At 39.4% G+C, this 22,207-nt stretch overlaps 1 protein-coding gene across 2 annotated transcripts in view; it reads right to left on the bottom strand.

Annotated features, from left to right (window-relative positions):
• Window positions 1-1,034: 1,034 nt before the first annotated feature.
• REXO5 (RNA exonuclease 5) overlaps window positions 1,035-22,207 on the bottom strand; it is a 43,391-nt gene continuing 22,218 nt past the window's right edge. For both annotated transcript variants that reach the window (XM_011747102.2, XM_011747103.2), the window contains exons 12-20: window positions 19,047-19,150; window positions 18,194-18,314; window positions 11,132-11,236; window positions 10,518-10,655; window positions 6,985-7,077; window positions 6,161-6,377; window positions 5,768-5,955; window positions 4,665-4,783; window positions 1,035-1,305 (exon numbers count right to left, since the gene is read on the bottom strand). In XM_011747102.2, the coding sequence (XP_011745404.1) occupies window positions 1,230-1,305; window positions 4,665-4,783; window positions 5,768-5,955; window positions 6,161-6,377; window positions 6,985-7,077; window positions 10,518-10,655; window positions 11,132-11,236; window positions 18,194-18,314; window positions 19,047-19,150 (1,161 nt within the window). In that variant the 3' untranslated portion in view covers window positions 1,035-1,229. The remainder of the gene's footprint in view (window positions 1,306-4,664; window positions 4,784-5,767; window positions 5,956-6,160; window positions 6,378-6,984; window positions 7,078-10,517; window positions 10,656-11,131; window positions 11,237-18,193; window positions 18,315-19,046; window positions 19,151-22,207) is intronic.

The raw sequence follows: 22,207 nt of genomic DNA, 5'->3' as shown, positions 1-22,207 counted from the left end.
AACTACATGCTATTCTGTATCCCTCAAAAGTGGACTCAAACTACATGCTATTCTGTATCCCTCCAGACTTCATACAACAAATAATATACAGTACTGTGAATACATAATCTTACTAATCTGTAATCCTCTGGGATACATACCATTATTCCAGACACAGAAATGTTAAGTAATTTATTCAAGTTCACACAGCTAATGATTTAAAAAGCTGGGATTCAAAGTCAAGCATTCTGGATCTAGAGGTCTACTGCCTCCTTCTTGAAGATCTCTTTCACTGAAGATTTTACTCTCTCACACACACACACTTTAGAACTGGCTACCTATTAACTCCATTGTAATAACCCTGTGATATCTCCTTCATTACATGTTTTTGTGTAACGATCCTAGTACCCTAGGACAATGCTGTAGAATTACAGGGTCTCAGTGTATGGAGAAATTTACGAGGTTTTTGGGTATGATACATACTGTATGCCAGGTTCATCTTTTCTGGAGGGCAGTTAATATCTCTACTAGTTTTGGAATTGGGTGCCTATGCCCCATGTCCTTTCCAACACAGATTGTTACCAGTTTGAGAGTTGATTAAAACGGCTTTTACTGAATTTCAAGTTTCCAGTTCCTAGGGGGAGAGATGGTGTGATGGAGGCACCTACTGGTGAAGGGTGGCACTGCAGTCATGTTCTGAAGGGAAGGATTCCTGAACGTGGAATGGAAGGGGTTTCCAGGGCTGCTTAAAAAAACTAAAAGAATCTTCCACTCCACTGCCTGGTGGACTTGCCAGATTTTTCAGTTCAGCCTCTCATTGCCCTTCAATTTTATAAGAGCTGTCAATAAGAAAACAGTTTAAAGAAATTTGCTTCACAGACATTACAACTTTGACAAATTGTCTGATTGGTTGGTTTTCTGCAGAGAAGTCAGTCCTCTTGGTTTCCTTACCAGAATATACCACGTAACAGGGGTGCTACATGGAGTGAGTACCTGCTACCACGCCTATGCACATAAACTCAATGACACAAAGAAACAATCTGTGGACACCCCCATACTATGCTTGAACTTTAGGCATTTATTGAAAACTTATACATGCCATATAAACAAACTAAACTCTTTTAGCTGCTACACCAAGTTTCCACAACAGTTGTCTGCTGGTTGGAGAGACTACAGCCTGACCACATTCTTTGCCATTGCCTACAAGGGGTAAGAAATGGCACATGGAAACATGGCAGGCCGACTCATGATCACAGGCCTGAGATGGTGCTTTCTTCTTCCTCTTTTATTCCCATCAGTCCTAGGCCAGAGAGTGAACCATGAGTGCTGCAATAAATAAGAAACAAAGGTAGGTTTTTATCCATAAGGTTGAATGAATGGTTATAAATGCCTAGTTAGAGAAGATGTTTTTCCAAGTACGTGTGTGTGTGCCATGGGGCAAGGGCAGGAAGGTTTATGGAAAGCTGCCTGCTGAAGATAGTTTAATGGAAAAAGCACTGATGAGTCTCAGAGGTCTAGATTCAAATCCTACCTTTACCAATTAGGAGATATGAGGCATATCTATAAACTATGAAATATTTAAATTACTATCTCACAGGGATTTTGGTGAAGACTATCGGCAATAGCAAACATACACTGAGCACTTAACTACATGCCAAGAATTGTTCTAAGCACTTGTCTCATTTAATCCTCAAAACAGCTCACTGATGTAGGTACAAGTGTTATCCTCATTTAAAAAATAAACAAGCTCATAGACATTATATGACTTGCTCAAGTCACACAACTGTTAAGTGACAGAACCAGCATGTCAATAATAGCAATCTGTCATTAGAGCCCTTACAAGTTGCTGTTAAAGCGTCTTAGTCTTTGTTCATTCCATACTTTTGTAGCACCTGCTAGCTGCCGGGGGCTGTTTAAAAAACATTACAAAACATTAACTTATGGCCGGGCGCGGTGGCTCAAGCCTGTAATCCCAGCACTTTGGGAGGCCGAGACGGGCGGATCACAAGGTCAGGAGATCGAGACCATCCTGGCTAACACGGCGAAACCCCATCTCTACTAAAAACACAAAAAATTAGCCGGGCGAGGTGGCGGCGCCTGTGGTCCCAGCTACTCAGGAGGCTGAGGCAGGAGAATGGCGGGAACCCGGGAGGCGGAGCTTGCAGTGAGCTGAGATCTGGCCACTGCACTCCAGCCTGGGTGACAGAGCGAGACTCCGTCTCAAAAAAAAAAAAAACAAAAAAAAACATTAACTTATTTAATAATGTTTGTTGTAAAAAACCTGGCATGGTGCTTTGAATTTAGGAGCCATTTATTAGTTCCCTGCCACCTTGTAATTCATATTCATGGAACTGGGTTAGAGTTGAGGAGCTCTCTGAGGCAAAGCAGGTAGAAATGAGGAAAGACAAACACAGAATCTGTCTCCACCTGATGTCTGAACTTAAACATTCAAACACTAGACTTTTGTGTATGGAGAACTAGAGCTTTGAGGGCAGGAGAGTTGCTTTGGAGTCAGACACACCATCAGGGTACAAGTCCTGACTATGCACTTACTAGCTATGTGACCCTAGGAAAATTGCTTAATCTGAGACTTTTTCTCCACTTGTTAAATAAAGATTCTAACAACCTCAACCAAAAATGCATATAAAGGTATTTAGCACAGTACCTGGGTTTGATAAATTACTGTTGTTTTCAATATTAAGAAGCTACCAAAAATGTAAGGATTAAGAGCTGCATCAAGACCCCAGCCTAAGGAAACCTTCTATTGTTTTTCTATTGCTTTTTTCCCAATGTTTCCCAAGAGTATCTGCTGCCATCACGGACACAGCTGCACAAACAAGGCCCAGAGAGGTCAGTCACACAGCAAGCCTCCATAGCTTGAGGAAATGCATGCTACTGCTGCTGAGTTTGATCAGTATGTCCACAGAAATCAGAATGTGACTTTTAAAGGACAGGAGTAGTTTAGGTTCTTCACCACAGGATTTGCTGCTTCCAGAGGGGCTTAATTCTCCTAACTTGTCAAACAAACTCAGACAAAGACTGAGGATCTTTGTCTCAGTCACAACTTAAGTGTTTTTGCTCCCTGACCCCAGCACTTCCTCCTCTGGCTTCACCCTCTGTGGAACATCCAGGAAGAACAATGATTTGGGCTACTCTTGACTTAGTTTACCTAAACAATGGTGGACTGCAATTTAAGTATTCTACGTGGGAACATGAAAACCCAGTCCACCTACCACCATAACACTGCCCCTGAGGAGCTACCTAAGGACAAGTCTCTCTGTTCCCCAGAGCCCACATCTTAACCAAAAAGCTTTTACTGGCAACTTGTGGTCACTTTTTACCCTGTTCCTATTAGCTTACCCACAAGCCTGTTTAAAGTATGTTGGTCTAAGATGTTTTTTTCCCTCTCAATGTAAACACCTAATACTTGTTTCTGCTTTTCAGAGAAAGCAGTTCTTTCAACCTACCCAGTAGGTAGACCATCTCCCTAATGGCCCTCAGATGCATGTTACAATAACTTTATGCTAGGAAATGAATTTCTGATCCAGCTTCAAGGCCAGAGGTATTCATGCTCTTATCAACTCCTAGAATGTCAGAATTTTTGTTTTTTCTTTTTTTGAGACAAGAGTCTCAGTCTGTAGCCCAGGCTGGAGTGCAGTGGCGCAATTTCAGCTCACTGCAACCTCTGCCTCCTGGGTTCAAGTGATTCTCGTGCCTCAGCCTCCCAAGTAGTTGGGATCACAGGCACACAACACCAAATCTGGCTGCTTGGTTTTTTTTTTTGCTTTTTTGTATTTCTGGTAGAGACGGGGTCTTGTCATGTTGCCTAGTCTGGTCTTGAACTCCTGAGCTCAAGTGATCTGCTCGCCTTGGCCTCCCCAAAGTGCTAGGATTATAGGCATGAGCCACTGTACCTAGCCAGATGTCAGAATCTCAAGGAACTTTTTAAAATTAACACAATCCAAGGTTTTCAGACTGTTCAAAAAAGCTACGATCTTTCCCTCCCTCCCCCAATATACACTCATTTATTTAGCTGCCCACTCACTCATTCCAAAACTGCCCATCTCTATGCTTTAAGATTTAATATTGGTTTTTCTTTCAAGAAAGGGTTTACAATTAAAAGGGTTTGAAAATCAATTGATTTATTCCAAATCCCTCATGTTACTGAAAGGAAATTGAGATCTATAGCGGGGAAGTAGCTTGGCCACTTGTCAGAGGAGACAGGTGATAAAGCTGGAACTAGACTCAGAGTCCTGCTCCAGTATTCCTCAGGCTTAGAATCAGCAAACCAGGCCCTGTTATCTCTTAAAACAGAGGTGTCAATGGAGAAAAAGGTACAGAAGGCAGGAACACATTCCTCATATGCGGGGAGGTTACACCTAAGCCTAGGGCTTGTTCTGAGACTTTACTTTTTTTACTCAAGTGGGGTTACCAGCTACTTCTTTCTCCAGAGAGGAGTAAGAAGGACATAAGACCCCTGGTTTTAACTGGGGATAAGTTATCTCCCTGAGGGACCAATATATGTAGTTATACAAGAGCATATAAATGTGAAATGGGAATACAATGCCTATCTTTTAGAACTGTGAGAATTAAAGAGGTGATTCATGTAAGTCCTCATTATGGACCTAAACATCAGCAAAATCCAGGGGACAGAGTCCTGAAGGGATACCCTTTCCAGTCCATACCTCTTGGTTCCTGGCAGCAGGATGAGGCAGAGAGTGCCTGGGCACAAGCTGTTGTAGAGCTTTCCAATCTTCCGGCCCCAGCGCCAGGCTGCTATCTTTGGGTGGTCCAGTTTCAGAGTCTGGGATCAAAGCCACGTGTCAATACTCAGCCAGAACACTCTCTCATTACCTATGGAAGGGCTGCAACACTCTCCCTCCGGGTCTAAGGCTATGAGATTCCAGTAAAGGTTCCAGACAAATCCCTTGTCTAACACTGGAGCCCACACTGCAGGTTCTCTGCTGACCCAGCATCCCCAGGCCTCCAAGTTGGTTTAAGACTTCCTCAGGGGAGGACGGCTACTATCCTTTCCTCCAGATGGGTCTTCTAAGACCCCAAGCTAGGGGAGCCACATTGCTAATGAGGGGTCTAGTCTGGCTTCTGCCATTAAGTCTCTTTGTGACCTTGGGCAAGTGTCTTACCAACTCTAGCCCCTACATTTCATCTGCTAAGTATGAGAGATTAGACTAAGACAGGGTTTCCCAAGCTTCAGCCATTCACCTTCTACCTCCACTCTTCTGCTTGTATATCCCTCTAACATTTTTCCATAAAGTGAGTTAATTTCTTCCTTAGCCTTGTCTAACTAATACCATCCACAAAATCATAGTCTCAATGTAGTTGTTGTATACTTTAACAAGTATTAGCAAAACAAGTCCATTCAGATGTCTTAGCTGTAATAAAAAGACAAATCCATAATCATAAAAGTGAAAACAAAACAAAAAAAAGACCATCTATGACAACCACAATTTATCTTGTGTATGTACCACACTTTGGGAAACCCTAGACTAGATCACTGAATAATTATCCAGCTCTCTGACTTCCTGCCTTGGTCCCTCAAAGTCCCTTGGAGATCTGGAAGACTAAAAACCTAAGTTTAGCAGGTATGGAGGGGGCAAAAGTATGAGAGATCTGGGAGAAAAGGAGATGTGGCCAGGACTGGAAGAAGCTGGAGAGTGAAATAAGACTGAGGGCCAGGGTAGAAAAAAAAAAAAAAAAGATTAAAGGATTAAGTGTCACCGAGCAGGACTCTCCTGACATCTTCTCCAAGAAACCTTCACTCACTCACCTGCAAGGCCTCCTGTTCAAAAGGGGGAGGTACAACACGAAGCCCTGCGGGCCTTCTTGATTCAGGTGGTAAGCCTCTGAGCCAGGCATGGAGGTGCCTGGGGGTTAGAGCATGCCTGCCTTTCAGCTTCCAGTCCTTGCCTGTGAGAATGTTGAGGGCCCGCTGGGCACTGCCAAAACTTTTGAATTCTGAAAGCAAGAACCCCCACCTTGTTATTAAGGGCCGAGAAAGTTGATCCCATCCAAGCTGCCTGGCCAGGGCCATAGGAGAAGGACAGAATCAGGAACTGCTGCCCTGGTCCAGCCCAGGAGGTGAATCTTCCCTTCTCTGACCTCATGGTATTACCATCCCCAGTTTCCTTCCCCAAAGCTACATTCGACAGCATAGACTTACTTAGGAAACAGTATTTTTTCTGCTTTCCATTTTTAAGATCTTTAGGCAAGATCACAGCTTCCAGGCCAAGAAAGAGGCGGGGCTCCTGCAACAGCTGTTCTTTGAAGGTTTCACTCACTCCAAACAGATATATAGAGCCTTGGTTTTCAGAATCTCCTTCCAGCTCATTCACAAGGGTCTCACAATCAAGCGTGAGCTCTGTCACAGGCCTCTGCACCTAACCAAGGAAAGTTGATGTTAGTGGTAGAAAATCAATTTAATCCTCAGGCCTGTTGGATACTAGCAAGTTTTTGCCATTACTAATAACTTCATTTTTCAGTTTCCTACACTTTTTCAGTTTCTTTCCTTTTCTGTAAAAGGAAACTAAAGATAACTGTCTCACAGAATTATGTTAGAGACTTAATTGATAAATACATACATATTTTCATGTAAACATATTCTCTTCAGTTTCCTGCCACCCACCCTTAATGAAATTCTGTTTATGTGCACAAGAAACTTCAAAATACCATCATTTGATCTCCCTGAAAGGTGAAGAAAAGGGCAACTGCAAAGAACCAACCAGAATAAACCATTGGGGACTTAAGTAGTAATAAAGAATGCAAGGAAGACCCAAATCTATCACAGGATGATTTCTGACACAAATGAAAGCTGTTATATCTTCAGTCACTGCCAGCAGGAGAATGTCAGACTTGGCTGAAGACTTTCCATAACAAAGTCTTATGCCTGGGCCTCTTGAGGGTGTTTGCTACATGTCCTGGGGCACTATACATATAGGCTGTGGTAGGCTAGACCCGAGCAAAGGGAGCTTTCTCTTATCACCCTACCTTGATGCAGGTACCATCTACCAGAATACCATCCAAGGACTCTATGGCCAGCTGGGCTGCTTCTAGGACTTCATACTGTATACAGAGATGAGGCTGCAGAAAGACCAAGATTTCCTCACCATTGCTTTCCAGCTCAAACTGCTAAAGAAGGGGCTGGGGAAAGGATTCAAACTACAGTGGCCAAAGCCACCAGAATGGATGCCTTTGCTGTGCTGGGTTACACAGGTATTGATTGTAAACTGTCAACTTTAAATGGGATCACTAAAGTTCAGGAACTAGCTTTCACACAATAACTAACTTTTGTCATTTAAAATGCAACTACCCAACAGGCTTTTCATAATATTTATTATGCATCACTAAAGTCATCACTGCAAGTCTCGGGCAGAGATTCCCATTTGTCTGTCTTTTAGCTAAACTTTATAAGCTTGGGAAGGATAAGTTCTTCCACTGGATAGGCTACATCTTCAAATGGTCTGCTTTTCTGTTTGGTAACTCGGAGTAAGTAAATCTTTGTGATTATCTGAGCCACAGCATCAATATGGAGATAAAAGCCTTCCCATAGGAAAGTTTCATGACACTGGACTTGGCAAGGGTTTCTTGAATATGACATCAAAGGCAGGCAACAAAATTAAAAATAGACAAATTAGACTTCATAAAAATTAAAAACTTTTGTATATCAAAGGACACTAACAGCAGTGTCAAAAAGCAACCCACAGAATGGAGAAATAGTTGCAATCACCTATCTAATAAAAGATTAATATCCAGAATGTACAGAGAACTCTTACAATTCAACAATAAAAAACCCAAACAACCTGATTTAAAAATGGGCAAACATTGCAGAGTAGCTGGAACTGAAAAAAATAAATAAGAAAAAAAAAGGTCAAACAAGTAAATAGACATTGCTGTAAAAGATGTACAAATTGCCTACGACACTCAACATCACTAATCATTAGGGAAATGCAAATCAAACCCAAATGAGATACCATTTCACATCCATTAGGAAGGCTATTATTAAATAAAATAGAAAACAAGTGTCAGTGAAGATGCAGATAAGTTAGAACCTTTGTTCTTTGCTGGTAGGAATGTAAAATGGTATAGCCACTGTGGAAAACAGGATAATGATTCCTCAAAAAAGTAAACACAGAATTACTATTTGATCCATCAGTTCCACTTCTGGGTATATGCCCAGAAGAACTGAAAGCAGGGACTTGAACAGATATTATGTACAACCATGTTCATAGCAGCATTATTCATGATAGTCAAAGGTAGAAACAACCCAGAGTCAGGCACGCCTGTAATCCCAGGACTTTGGGAGGCCGAGGTGGGCAGATCTCTTGAGTCAGGAGTTCAAGATCAGCCTGGGCAACACAGAGAGACCCTGTCTTACAAAAAACTAGCCAGGCATGGTGGTGCACGCCTGTGGTCCCAGCTACTCAGGAGGCTGGGAGGTGGGAGGATTGCTTGAGCCCAGGAAGTTGAGGCTGTAGTAAGCTGTGATCACGCCACTGAACTCCAGCCTGGGTGAGCAAGATCCTATCTCAAAAAAAAAAAAAAAAAAAAAAGGTAGAAACAACCCAAATGTCCATCAACAAATAGATAACCAAAATGTGGTATATACATGAAATGGAATATTATTTTGCCTTGAAAATGCAATTCTGATACATGCTGCAACATGAATGAACCTTGAAGACATGCTAAATGAAATAAAACAGACACAACAGGACAAATACTATATGATTTCACTTATGTGAGGTATACAGAATAGTCAAATTCATAAAGACAGAAAGTAAAACAATGGCTGGGGGAAGGGGTAATAGGAAATTATTGCTTAATAGGAAATTTCAGTTTGGGATGATGAAAAAGTTCTGGAGATAGATGGTGGTGATAGCTACACAATGTCAATGTACTGAATGCCACTTAAAAATGGTTAAAAAGGTACATTTTATGTTATATGTATTTTACCCGCCACCCCCGCAACCAAAAAAAGGGACCAAGAGAAAGACTTAGGAAGATGTTATAGTCCCTTGCTATATTCTCATCCCCCAATCCATCTTCTCAGGGACAATCTTTGTATTTGTATTGTTAGTCATAGAAAAGCCATTAATAAAAGATTTAGAAGCTGTGTGCAGTGGCTCACACCTGTAATCCCAGCACTTTGGGAAGTGGATCACTTGAGGTCAGGAGTTCGTGACCAGCCTGGCCAATATGGTGAAACCCCGTCTCTACTAAAAATACAAAAATTAGCCAGGCGTGGGGGTGCAAACCTGTAGTCCCAGCTACTTGGGAGGCACGAGAAATCATTTGAACTGGAGGGAAGAGGCTGTGGTGAGCCAAAATGGCACCACTGCACTCCAGCCTGGGCCTCTGTGTCAAAAAAAAAAAAAAATTAAAAAATTTAGAGACAGCACATTTAAAAATATCTAGGATCCTGCACTTACATCACTTTAGAAGTATTTTTACTTCACTTTCATACATAGTAATACACCAGTTAATAGTTACCCTAGTTCCGAATTCTAAAGGAACAATATATTTACAGTAAAGTCTTCCCCTAATCCCATTAGCTAGCTGCCTAATTCTTCCCCCAGGAGGCCTCCATTGTTACCTTTATTGTATATCATTCTACAAACATCCTATTACACTGTTTCCATTTTTAATTCTTTTTAAATTCTTTTCATGATTTCTTCTATGTCTCTATATGCTTATGATGTTATTGCTTCATATATAAACTTTATTGATATGGTATTGTTATGACTATGAAGATGGAGACTTAACTTGTGAAGTCCTTTTGAACTATATAAATTTTTAAAACCATATGCAAGCATTATTTTTGTTAAAGTAAAACTAATCTCTTTAAAGGGCTTTTATGTAAATACAAACCTACAATACCAAAAACTTACCCTAAGAGATAAGAGAACTAATAACAATAACAACAAAAGCCCTCCCATAATCTTCCTCCTGTATCTTAACCAAGCAAGCTATGAGCCTACTCTGTAAAAAAAGAAGTAACTTTCTAAGATATGAAAGTTACTTCTCTTTTTGAAAGCGCATTTTATCTTTTAAAGCCGGGTACAATCATAAGGACCATAGGTTATATTCAACCAGCAGACATATTTTTTCGCATGGCCTGATATTTGAGAAAATGGGAGCCAGCATATGAAAATTGACAGAGTTCTCAATTCTTGTTTTTAAATTTTTTGTAGCAATGTGGTCCCACTATATAGCCCAGGCTGGTCTTGAACTCCTGGACTCAAGCAATCCTCCCTCCTCAAACTCCCAAAGTGCTGGGATTACAGGTATAGGCCACCACGCCCAGCCAGATGTCTCAATTCTTTAAACACACACAACAAAAGATCTCACAATACTGGGTATACATTCTTGTGGGTCAACAATTGCTCTCATTAGCGTATGTCTCGCACTCCAGTTGGTAGCAATCAAGCTTACTTCAGGAATATTTGCTATCTGCATGGCCCAAGCAGTCACCTGAATGTGAAACACTAATCTAGAAAATTGAAATCTGAATTTTCCAGTCTTACCTGACGGGTTTCAAGAACAAAAGTCATTGACTGGACTGGGCCAAAGCTCTTAAATAGCCTCTTCAGAGCCCTGAGATTGCAATTTTTGCTAAATGGCCCAGCATAGACAGTTGATATCTCTGTCCACTTGATCCTCATCTGTAGGAAAAACAACAGAATATAGTATGGGAATGAATGTGAAAAGAGAAATGAAATCATGAGTCAACGCATGGGATTATTCATCAAAGATTTTTTTGACATAAATACTTGCCAAATGTCCAAGGATGTTCACTGAAGTATTATTTGCAATAGCAAAAATGTATAAAGTACAAATGCTGTTAATAGGTATATCATATAGCAGAATATTATGTAGCCATTAAAAACAAGGGAAATAAGATATGTAGTGATACAGAAAGATGTACAAGATATACTGTTAAACGAAAAAATAAAGTTGCAAAACAGTATGCATAGTTTGATTCCCATTTTTATAAAAATATTTTTAGATGTTAATATGCAGATAGTAAAAATCTAGAGAAAGACACAACAAATTAAATAAAGCATGTATTACTTTCCTTAATGATAAGAGGTTACAAAAAGTCACTAAATAAATCATTCAGCAGAACTCATCCACTTACCCTTTTGTTCATCTCCTCGGTGAGGATAGGTGAAAAGGCCTTAAAAGAGAACTGAACAATGCTGAAGGGAAACAGGGGGATTTCCACTCTGGCCTGCTCAAGAACCTGTAGAGAACAGCACAGCCTGGATAAGGTAGGAACCTCATACTCTATTGCGGCTCCTGGATATGAGCCACAATAATATAAATAGTAGTTGCCTTTTTACCCATACTGAGGTAATATGGGGCTGACTTCCAGGTCTGGAGGAAAATGGTGAAACCACACAGCTTCCCCAAAGAACCACAGAACCAATAAAAAGAATGAAAATAAAATACATATAAGTCAGACCTTCAGCATTACTAAGAGACAAGGGTTATTACAAAAATTTTCCAATGACCTGTAATTAAATAAATAACTATAACTCCCAGTATTGTAAACTGTTGCAAGCCTGTGAGCAGGGAAAGCAAGGGAGAGGAGGCTTAATAGATTTGGTTAAAATAATAATAATAATAATCAAGGGACATGGAAGAATTAGATGAAGCACAAAAAAATCACCTCCAAAATAAAAACTCCAAGTAAATGCCAAATAAGGAACATGGGTCATGATTTTGACATTTCTCAGCACTTGACTACAAGCAAGAGGCTTGGCAGCCTCAGAGAAGCTGTGCTTCTGCAGAAGAATCAGATATATAGAGAAAAGGTGGTACTCCTTGAAGACACTGCTGTGAAGAATGCCAGCCCATCCAAACAATATTATAAATTCCTCCCTTCCGTCAACACCACACCATCATTCTGGAAATGGAGAACTAGAAAGCTTCACTTTAGCTTCTTACTCTCCCACAGAGACAATGAGTTAACAACAATATATGGACCAGAACACCTTTGAGAGAACTGTAGAGACCAGATGAAAAGCTATATAGTACCTAGACCAGCATGAAACCAAGAAGGGTTTCCAGTAAATGGGAAAGGAAACTTTGTGATGTTTTGTGGTCTCATTTACAGCCTTCCCTATCTGACATAATAGGGCTTCTCCCACACCACAGATCCTCTCTTGGGATGGAAACAAAAGAGTGGACCATGTGTCCAATGTTCTGAGTAGTGTGGGGGCTGTCTGAGGGACTATTTTCTGTCTTGCATGACTCAGAAGGCTGACAGGACTGACAGCCTTGTTTGGAAGCCACTGAAAACAGATGTGATCACCATGGCATGTTAGAGCCGCAGTAAGAAACCAGGGGAAGAAAGAGATTATGGGCTCTGAAAAGAAGTAGGGACAAGGGGCTCAGGAAACAACTAAAGGCACATGCACAACTCCAGAGAAGACAAATCTCCAGAACAGGTTTGGGAGGTCATGAAATTTCTAACTAGGCTGAATGGTGAAGGTCTCCCCCTGCACGAAGCAGTCTGTAAAGACAACTGGCTATTTATTCAAATGCCCAAGCCTCAACAATACCAACAACAATAAGTCACAAGGCATACAAAGAAACTTAGCCCAAGTTTCACTTCTGCAAAATAAAAAAGTTCTAAGATCTCTTTCACAAGAATATAAATATACTTAATACTGCTGAACTGTATACTTAAAAACAGTTAAGATGGTAAATTTTATGTTTTTTGCTGCAATAAGAAGAGAGGGAGAAGAGGAAAGGGAGAGAGAATCCTTTGATAAGTAGAGGAAGAGCACAGAAGAAGAACAAAAAACTGCATTGAGGAAGGCAGAGTAAAAGAGACGCTCTTGAATGAAAACCTTATTCAAAAACAAATCAGTAAAATTAGAAAATAGTAGACCATATTAATCTAAACTACTGTTAAAAAAACAGCAACAGCTGGGCGCGGTGGCTCATGCTTGTGATCCTAGCACTTTGGGAAGCCAAGGTGGGAAGATAATTTGAGCTCAGGAGTTTGAGATGAGCCTGGGCAACATAATGAGACCTCATCTCTATAAAAAATTTAAAAATTAGCCGGGCATGGTGGCACATGCCTGTAGTCCCAGCTACTCGGGTAGCTGAGGCAGGAGGATTGCTTGAGCCCCGAAGTCAAGGCTGCAGTGAGCTCTGCTCATGCCACTGCACTCCAGCCTGGGCAACAGAGTGACATTCTGTCTCAAAAACAAAAACAAAAACCAAGAAATAAAGTGAGAATCGAAGCATTTCAGCTGATGAAAATTATTCCCCCTAAAAAAAAAAAATCAACCATGGAGCTAAAGGATACAGTTAACATTACAGTATAAACTGAATTGAATATTAGCAGCCAAGCACTTGAGGATATGAAAAAGCAACTACAAGTTGTCAAGAAAGAATAGATTCAAGTGAAATTTTAATAAAAGGCATTAATGAAAAGCATGGAAAGAATTAGGAGTGTACAAATGAAATCAAAAGCATCAGAGAGAAAGTAGGTGAATGAAAGATAGGCCAAGGGGGCACAACATACATGCATAAGTGAAGTCTATGAGGAAGAAAATTAAAGCAATAGAACCAAATACTTGAAAATACAATCCAAGAAAACCTCTGGAAATAAAAGAAACTATAAGCTATATGTTGAAGGGCGCCTCAGGTACCAAGAAAAAGTGACTTGGAATGATCAACTCTGAGACATAGCTTAGTAAAACAATTAGACTTTAAACAAAAAGGGAAAAGTAAATCCTCGGTAAAAATAACTTACAAAGCCAAGAAAATTAGACTATCATTAAATTTCTCAAATACAACTTACAAGGATTTCCATCCCCAGCCAAGATTGAATAACAGAAGACTAGAGTTACCCTCTCTCCTCCAACAACTAATAAACTATAAAAAAAATATGATTAAAGAGAATGAGAAGACAAGCCAGACTGGGAGAAAATATTTGCAAAAGACTTATCTGTTAAAAGACTGTTATTCAGATATACAAAGAACTATTAAAACTCACCAATAAGAAAATGAACAATGCAATTTTAAAAATGGGCAAGAGTTGAACAGACACTTGACCAAAGAAGACATTTATATAGCAAATAAGCATACGAAAAGATGCTTCACATTACATGTCATTAGGGGACTGCAAATTAAAACAATGAGACACTAATACATATCCATCAGAATAGCCAAAATCCAAAACACTGACACCATCAAATGCTGAAAAGAATGTGGAGCAACAGGAACTCTCATTCACTGCTGGTGGGAATGCAAAATCGTAGACACTTTGGAAGTTCAGCAGTTTCTTACAAGACTAAACATACTCTTACTATACAATCTAGCAACTGCACTCTTTGGTATTTGCCCAAATGTGTTGGAAACTTATGTACATATGAAAACCTGCACACAGACATTTATAGCAACTTTGTCCATAATTGCCAAAACTTGGAAGCAGCCAAAATGTCTATCAGCAGGTGAATGGATAAATTGTGGTAAATCCAGGAAATATATAGTTATTCAGTGTTAAAAAGAAAAAACCATAAAGCAGTGAAAAGACATGGAGAAAACTTAAATGCATATACTAAGTGAAAGAAGTCAGTCTGAAAAAGCTACATACTATGTGATTCCAACTATGTGATGTTCTTAAAAAGGCAAAATTATGGAGACAGTAAAAAATAAATAAATAAATAAATAAATAAATAAATAAATAAATAAATCAGTGGTTTCCAACAGGCAGAGCACATTCATCACAGATTTTTAGGTCAATGAAACTATTCTGTATGATATATATGATATATAATGGTGGATATATGTCACTATACATTTGTCAACACCAAGACAGAACCCTAATGTAAACTATGGACTTTGGTAATTATATGTCATAGTGGGTTCATTGATTTTAACAAATGTACTACTCAGGTACAGGTTGTTGATAGTGGTGGAAGTTGTTTGTGTGGGTGGGTGTGGGGGTAAATGGGAACTCTCTGTACTTTCCTTTTTTTGAGACAGGGTCTCACTCTGTCGCCAGGCTGGAGTGCAGTAGTGCGATTATACGTCAGTCACTGCAACCTCCACCTCCCGGGCTTAAGCAATCCTTCCATCTCAGCCTCCTGAGCTGCTGGGATAACAGGCACATGCCGCCAAGCCTGGCTGATATTTTGTAGGGACAGTGTTTCACCATGTTGCCCAGGTCAGTCTCAAACTCCTGGACTCGAGAGATCCACCTACCTTGGCCTCCCAAAGTCTTGAGATTACAGGTGTAAGCTACAGCACCCAGCTTATACTTTCCATTTAATATTGTTGTGAACCTAAAACTGCTCTAAAAATTAAAGTCTATTACAATAACAATAATAATGCCCAAAGAGCCCTTGAGGCCCATGTAAGTGCGCAGAAAAAAAAAACCACCAAAATCCTAAGAACAGCAGTTCTCAGGATATTGGAAAATGAAGGACAGTGATCCTTAAAAGCTAGGAAACCGATAGATCTATAAACAATCCCCCTCAAATATTCAGTTGAGTAGGGATTAGTGTATCCATGTAAGTAAACTATGCGAGGTCAAGGAAAGGACGCCCAAAAGGATTAGAGGAAACAATCACACGGGCTAACACAAGGCCAGGAATAGTTTAGATTCCCAAAAGCTAGAGTGTAAAATCTCATAATTTATGGAGATCAAGTACTTAGTATGGTTTTGCTTTAGTAGTGGGACAAAATTTACTCTGGTTCCACCTAACCAACCTTAAAAGCAAGAATTCAAAAGGATCTGGCCAGGCATAGTGGCTCACCCCTGTAATCCGAGCACTTTGGAATGCTGAAGTGAGTGGATTATTTGAGGCCAGGAGTTTGACATCAGCCTGGGCAACATAAGAAAGAAAAGAAGGCCGGGCGCAGTGGCTCATGCCCGTAATCCCAGCACTTTGGGAGCCCGAGGCGGGCGGATCACAAGGTCAGGAGATCGAGACCATCCTGGCTAACACAGTGAAATCCCATCTTTACTAAAAATACAAAAAATTAGCCTGGTGCAGTGGCGGGCGCCTGTAGTCCCAGCCACTTGGGAGGCTAAGGCAGGAGAATGGCATGAACCCAGGAGGCGGAGCTTGCAATGAGCTGAGATGGCGCCACTGCACTCCAGCCTGGAGAGCCCGAGACTTCGTCTCAAAAAAAAAAAAAAAAAAAACCGGAAAGAAAAGAAGGAAGGAAGCAAAGAAAGAAAGAAGATCCAAAAGGACCAAAGTGTTTCCAAGTAACTTTTCCACATCCCAGACCAAAGCTCACAAATATTTATAGAAATACAAAAATATATAGCACCCAACAAATTAAAATTCACTGTGTCCAGCATCCAATACAAAAAACTACCAGAATGCAAAGAATGAAATACAGTCCATAATAAGGAGAAAAAACCAATCAATTTAAGTTAATCTAAAAATGACACAGATTATCAAATTAATAGAGAAGGATGTTAAAATAGTTATTGTAACTATATTCTGGAATTTAGAAGCTAGAGGAAAGTCTGAATGTTAACTAGAAACATGGATGATATAAAATAGAACAAAAGTTAACCTCTGGAGGTAAAAAATACAATGTGTGAGGTGAAAGTACACTGGATTGGATTATCAGTAGATTAGATACTGCAGCACAATAAGAAACCTAAAGACATAGCAATGGAAACAATCTAAAATAAAACAGAGAGGAAAAAAGACTGGAAAAAACATGAACAGCACATTAGTGAGCTATGGAACAACTTTAAATGGCTAATACATATGTAGTGGGAGTGCCCAAAGGAGGGGAGGGTGGTGAAAGAAGAAATAATGGTCAACACTTTTTCTAATGTGATGAAAATGATAAACCCACAAATTCCAAAAGCTCAACAAGCTCAAGCAAAAGACATATAAAAAAGGAACACTTGGCCGAGCCTAGTGGCTCACACCTGTAATCCCAGGCTGGAGTGCAGTGGTACGATCATAGTTCACTGCAGCCTCGAGCTCCTGCGCTCAAGCAATACTGGCATGTTCTTAAAATATCTCCCCACATATTTATTAGAATTAAGCGAAAAAACAAGAACTCTGCAATAGAGAAAGCAGACAACACCTTGACCAGGTGATCAAAATAAACAGCATAAAAGAGGGGCAGATGAATAATAACTGCCTCTGGATGCAAGACCCCAAGAAATTTGGCTAAGAATGCATAATCTGAATTTAATCATAAGCAACCACCACACAAACCTAAAATAAGCAAAACTCTGTTAAAAAAGGGAGGGGGGCATGCATTACTCGAAATGTATCAAGGTTATTAAAGACAAAGAAAGGTTGAGGAACTGTTCCAGCTTTAAAGGAGACTAAAAAGATACGACAAGTAATTGTAATACATGACCCTAGAAATGATACTGTTTTAAAGGGAAAAGACAAACTATAAAGACATTATTTGGTCAGCCAAGAAAATGAGAATACAGATGAAAAGTAGATAAAGGTACCAGGACAATATTAGATTTACTAAAATTGGTAACTATGTAAGATGTGGTTATATAAAATAATATTCTCATGAAATACACTCTGAAGTATTTAGGGCCATGATATATGCAGCTTACTCTCAATTGGATCAGGAAATGTCATACAGAGAGAGGAAGGAAGAGAGTGTGTACATGAGAGAGCATAAGCATGTGGGTACACATAAATAACAAAGCAACTGGGGCAGAGTGCTAAAAAAGGTGAATCTAGATAGAAGGTATACAGGTGTTCTACCATTCATGCACGCTTCTGTAAGGTTGAAATTATTTCCAAACAAAATGTTAAAAAAAAAAAACACAGATCTTCTGAATATAACACAGGAAGCTCATGTTTGATGCAGCCTCTCTGACTTAACATACAGCAATGATAGATAAAATATAAAAAGAAAAAAATTGAAAAGATATAGCCAGGCTCAAAACCAAGATAAACATTTCCATGAACCAGAAACACAACAGAAACTCAAATACATATGCAAGGCCAAACCCAGAGGCCTGCTAGGCTCTGGAAGCAGGCATTGGCAGCTGACAGTTCTGCTCCTATGAGGACTTAGGTACTCCATACAAGATGTGAGACAGAAGCCAGACTTACTAACTGTAGCCAGGGTTGCTGATTTAAAAAAGCTTGACACTTGCATGGGGTGCAAAGGGCTACATTCCCCTCTGCTTTGAATATAACCTGCAAAGGTTCAGCAGGACACTCACCTCTTTATTTGAAAGACACTTTATAGTTTGACAGTTTCTGGAAGATGCAAGTTCACCAGCATCTGTCTCCCGGGTCAAAAAAAGAAGCTTCTGACCCACTGAATCCAAGCATTCTAAAACACTATAAAGAAGTAGAAGAGTTAAGGTAAGAACAGCAGTTTTCCAGAACCTGACAGTTATTTCTCTATACCTGCATTACACAACATGGTAGCCACTAGCAATATATAGCTATTAAAATTAAATAAAATTAAAAATTCAGTTCCTCAACTGCACTAGTCAAATGTGACTAGCGGCTACCAAACCAGATAGCACAGATGTAGAGCACTTCCATCATCATAGAAAATTGTTTTAGACAGTGTGGCTTCAATAGAGAGAGGAAGGATAAACAAGAAATATACCCAAAGCTCTCTATCAAAGTGTAGGCAAAATGCTAAAGATCTGATACATTTGCCATAGTCTGGAGACAAAGCCCTTTTGAGTCTGTGTGTGTGTCTTTCATAGTCTGGGCAATACAACAAGGCTACAGATTGACTCTTCTAGCCAAAATACCAACTAGTCTATCATCTTTCCCAGTGCTACCTAGGTTCAACATATTCCAATCATTTTTTTTTTTCTTTTGGTCAAGGATATCATTTTAGACCAGCCACTAGATTCAGAAAATTAGAAATTAAATACTGTATATTAAGGCTAGAAGGTGGTATTTTTTCTGTGGTTTTTGTGATAGATGTTATTTATTTTTTGGTAAATAGTTTTCAATAGACTCAAAAGAGGATAAAAACATTCTCAGGTGTTGTTAAACAAGAAACTAGATACTCCATTTGTCTTTGCTCTTGTTTCAAACTGAAAATATTACCTTGTGTTTGGATGCTGAAGTATTTCTGTTGTGTTTCTAGGCTCTTGGCCTGCTGCTTGTATTTCTTGGTGATTAGCTAGTGCTTCTAGATTTAGTTCTGCAATCTTGAAGAAAATAAAGTGGTAAAAATATAATTTCTTGCAAAGCATTTGATGCTCAAAGAAATACAAAACAAAAAGCAACAATAACGAAAAGCAAAAAATCCACCTGAATAATGTTCTCTCTTTTCTTAGGCAGTGGCTTTGCCATTGCCACAGCCCTGGGATGGCTTCAACAGTTACCAGATGGTTTATGGCTGCTTAGCCAAGAACGGCAATCTGTTACCAGCTACAAATGTTGTTACATGAATGTGGGGAAGGGCCAAGTAGGGCTGATTGAAAAAGGATGACAATTTTGGTTCATCACTCATCCAATAGTCGGTCACTTAAAATTTACCTCTCTGCAAACATGCAATTTTGGAAATGATAAAAGAATGGCTTTACAAGAAAATTTTTTAAAAAGACTATTTATTAGTTTAACACAAAATCATGAGAAGTCTATTCGAGTTGATATTTCTTCTCCTTCCATAAAGTGGGAGCCCACCAGGGAGTTGTGATGTAGAGAGAATAATTTTTAAAGTTACAAATTTTTAAAAATAAACTTCTTTTTAAAGAATCAATTTGGATTTACAGAAAAATTATGAAAATAGTACAGAGTTCCCATACAGCATACCCCCATTTTTACCTATTAGTAATAGATTCGTAGGGTGCATTTGTCACAATTAATGAAACAATAGTAATGCATTATTATTAACTAAAGCCCATGCTTAATTCAGATTTGGTTAGTTTTTATCCAAGTGAGATACAATTTTCACTGGAAATCAAGCATAATTAAGCTCCCCAAGTGTGGTTTGGGAATCCTGGGGTTTCCAGAGATCTCACAAGGGGTGAGATCCTTCCTTCTCCAACTATGTGACATAACAGACTGAATGTAAAGCAGATATGAAAAGTCACTTGTTTTCTATTAAGCTAGATGTTAAAAGGTTTCACAGAAATACCTAAAACAATGATGCTCTTTCCACTAATTTTTATGGAAAATTCTTTTTTTCATAAAAGCAAGTTATTTGTAGCTGGACAGAGTGGCTGTGTATGCTGAAGTTCCAGCTACTCAGGAGGCTGAAGTATGAGGATCCCTTGAGCCCAGGAGTTCCAGTCTAGCTTAGGCAACACAGTGAGACCCCATCTCAAAAAAAAAGTGATTTGTGTTAATATATAATGGTTTTTTATTTATCTTAAACTAATATTAAAATTTATGCAATTTCCAATATAGTAAATGTTGATAGATATTGTAACCCAGAGTCCCTGGGTCTTCAGGTGCACACTATAAAAGTGTAACCCCTGTTGTACCTTGTTGTTTCAAAAGGGTACAGGAAGAAGACCAGCTACAGCAAGACAAAAACCAGCTGGAACCAGAGATGCCTGAAGTTAGAGATGAACTTGGCAAACTCTCTGCATTACCATACTAAAAATCTCACTTAGGGAGGAACTTATTCTCTATTTTCTATACATGTATGTGTCAAGGAACAAACCCTGCCTTTACACATGCAATGACTCAGCCAACTAGCAAAATAAAAGCCCTGCTTTTGCCTTCATTTGGGGAGATAGTGCTTTGGAAACTATCCCTGGTGTTATTACTTGTTGCAAAGTAATAAAATCCCCTTGTTAAATCCTCCTTGGGCCAGGCATGGTGACTCACGCCTATAATCCAAGCACTTTGGGAGGCCGAGATGGGTGGATCACCTGAGGTTAGGAGTTTGAGACCAGCCTGGCCAACATGGTAAAACCCCAATTCTAATAAAAAAAAAAAAAAAAAAAAAAAAAATAGCCAGGTGTGGTGGCAGGCACCTGTAATCCCAGCTGCTCGGGAGGGTGAGGCAGGAAAATCTCTTGAACCAGGGAGGCGGAGACTGCAGTGAAGAGAGATTGCACCATTGCACTCCAGCCTGGGAGACAGAGTGAGATTCTGTCTCAGAAAAAATAAAAATAAAAAAATAAATCTTCTTTGGTAGTGGTCATTGGGTTAACACCCACCAAGTGATTGAACTCACCACTGCGTGGGTAACAATATAACCCACATTAACAAAAGAGTCATGAGACCAAAAGGGTTTTAGAACCTGCTGTAGTGATTGAGAGCAGAGATTAGCAAACACTAATACATATTTTTTTGTAAATAAATAAAGTTTTATTTCAGCTGTGCCCACCTGCGTTGACATAATGTCTATGGCTGCTCTTGCAGTATCACAGCAAGTTGAGTAGTTGCAAAATTGCAAAGCCTACAATATTTACTAACTGGCCTTTACAGAAAAAGTTTGCTAACCCCTGGTATAGATAAAAGACAGAATGTGACAGACATGAGTTTCAATTCTGGTTCCACCTCTGACTGGCTGTGGGACCTCAGATAAGTTATCTAACCTTTGATAACCTCAAAAGGTTCATGTATAAAATTGGAATGATAATGGTTAACTCACAGGGCTGTTGTGAGGATTAAATAAGATAATGTATATACAGCATTTTAGAATAATACACTTAAGACCTCAGTGAGTGGTGGCTATTATTATCTATATGCTCAAAGAAGATCTGTTAGAATGTCTTTTTACTATCTGACACAAAGTCTGGCTGTTGCTTATTATTCTATGTGGAGTACAATTTATTTCATAATGGAGTCATGATGGAATGTATTATGCAATGGGACAATCTAATAGGTTAGAATGCATTATAATAAAGTTTGTCAGAGACTATGTCCTCTTCCATGTCTCCCTTATGTGCTGTTCTAATCTGTACCCACTGAACTGCTGGTGAAACAATTGTATGCTCCCCCTACTCTAAGAAAACTAATAATCTATGCAGAATTTCTATAATCATTACAATTGTTAGTATTAACTACAATAATCACCATGCCACCAGTATAGTGCTTAATATATTTAAGGCACTGTGCTAAGAACTTTATACACAGTATCTCATTTACTCTCAACAATATCCTAGAAAAGTGTGTATTCCCCTATTATACATCCAAAAACTGATGTTGTTCAGAGAAATTGCCCTAGATTATACAGCTAGACATATAGTAGAACATATATTTTAAAACAGATAAGCCCAACTGCAGAGACTATATACTTAACCACT

Source organism: Macaca nemestrina, chromosome 18 (assembly GCF_043159975.1).
Source record: "Macaca nemestrina isolate mMacNem1 chromosome 18, mMacNem.hap1, whole genome shotgun sequence".
Lineage (NCBI taxonomy): Eukaryota > Metazoa > Chordata > Mammalia > Primates > Cercopithecidae > Macaca > Macaca nemestrina.
Note: the sequence above shows the minus strand (reverse complement) of the source record. Positions and strands in the feature narration are given on the sequence as shown.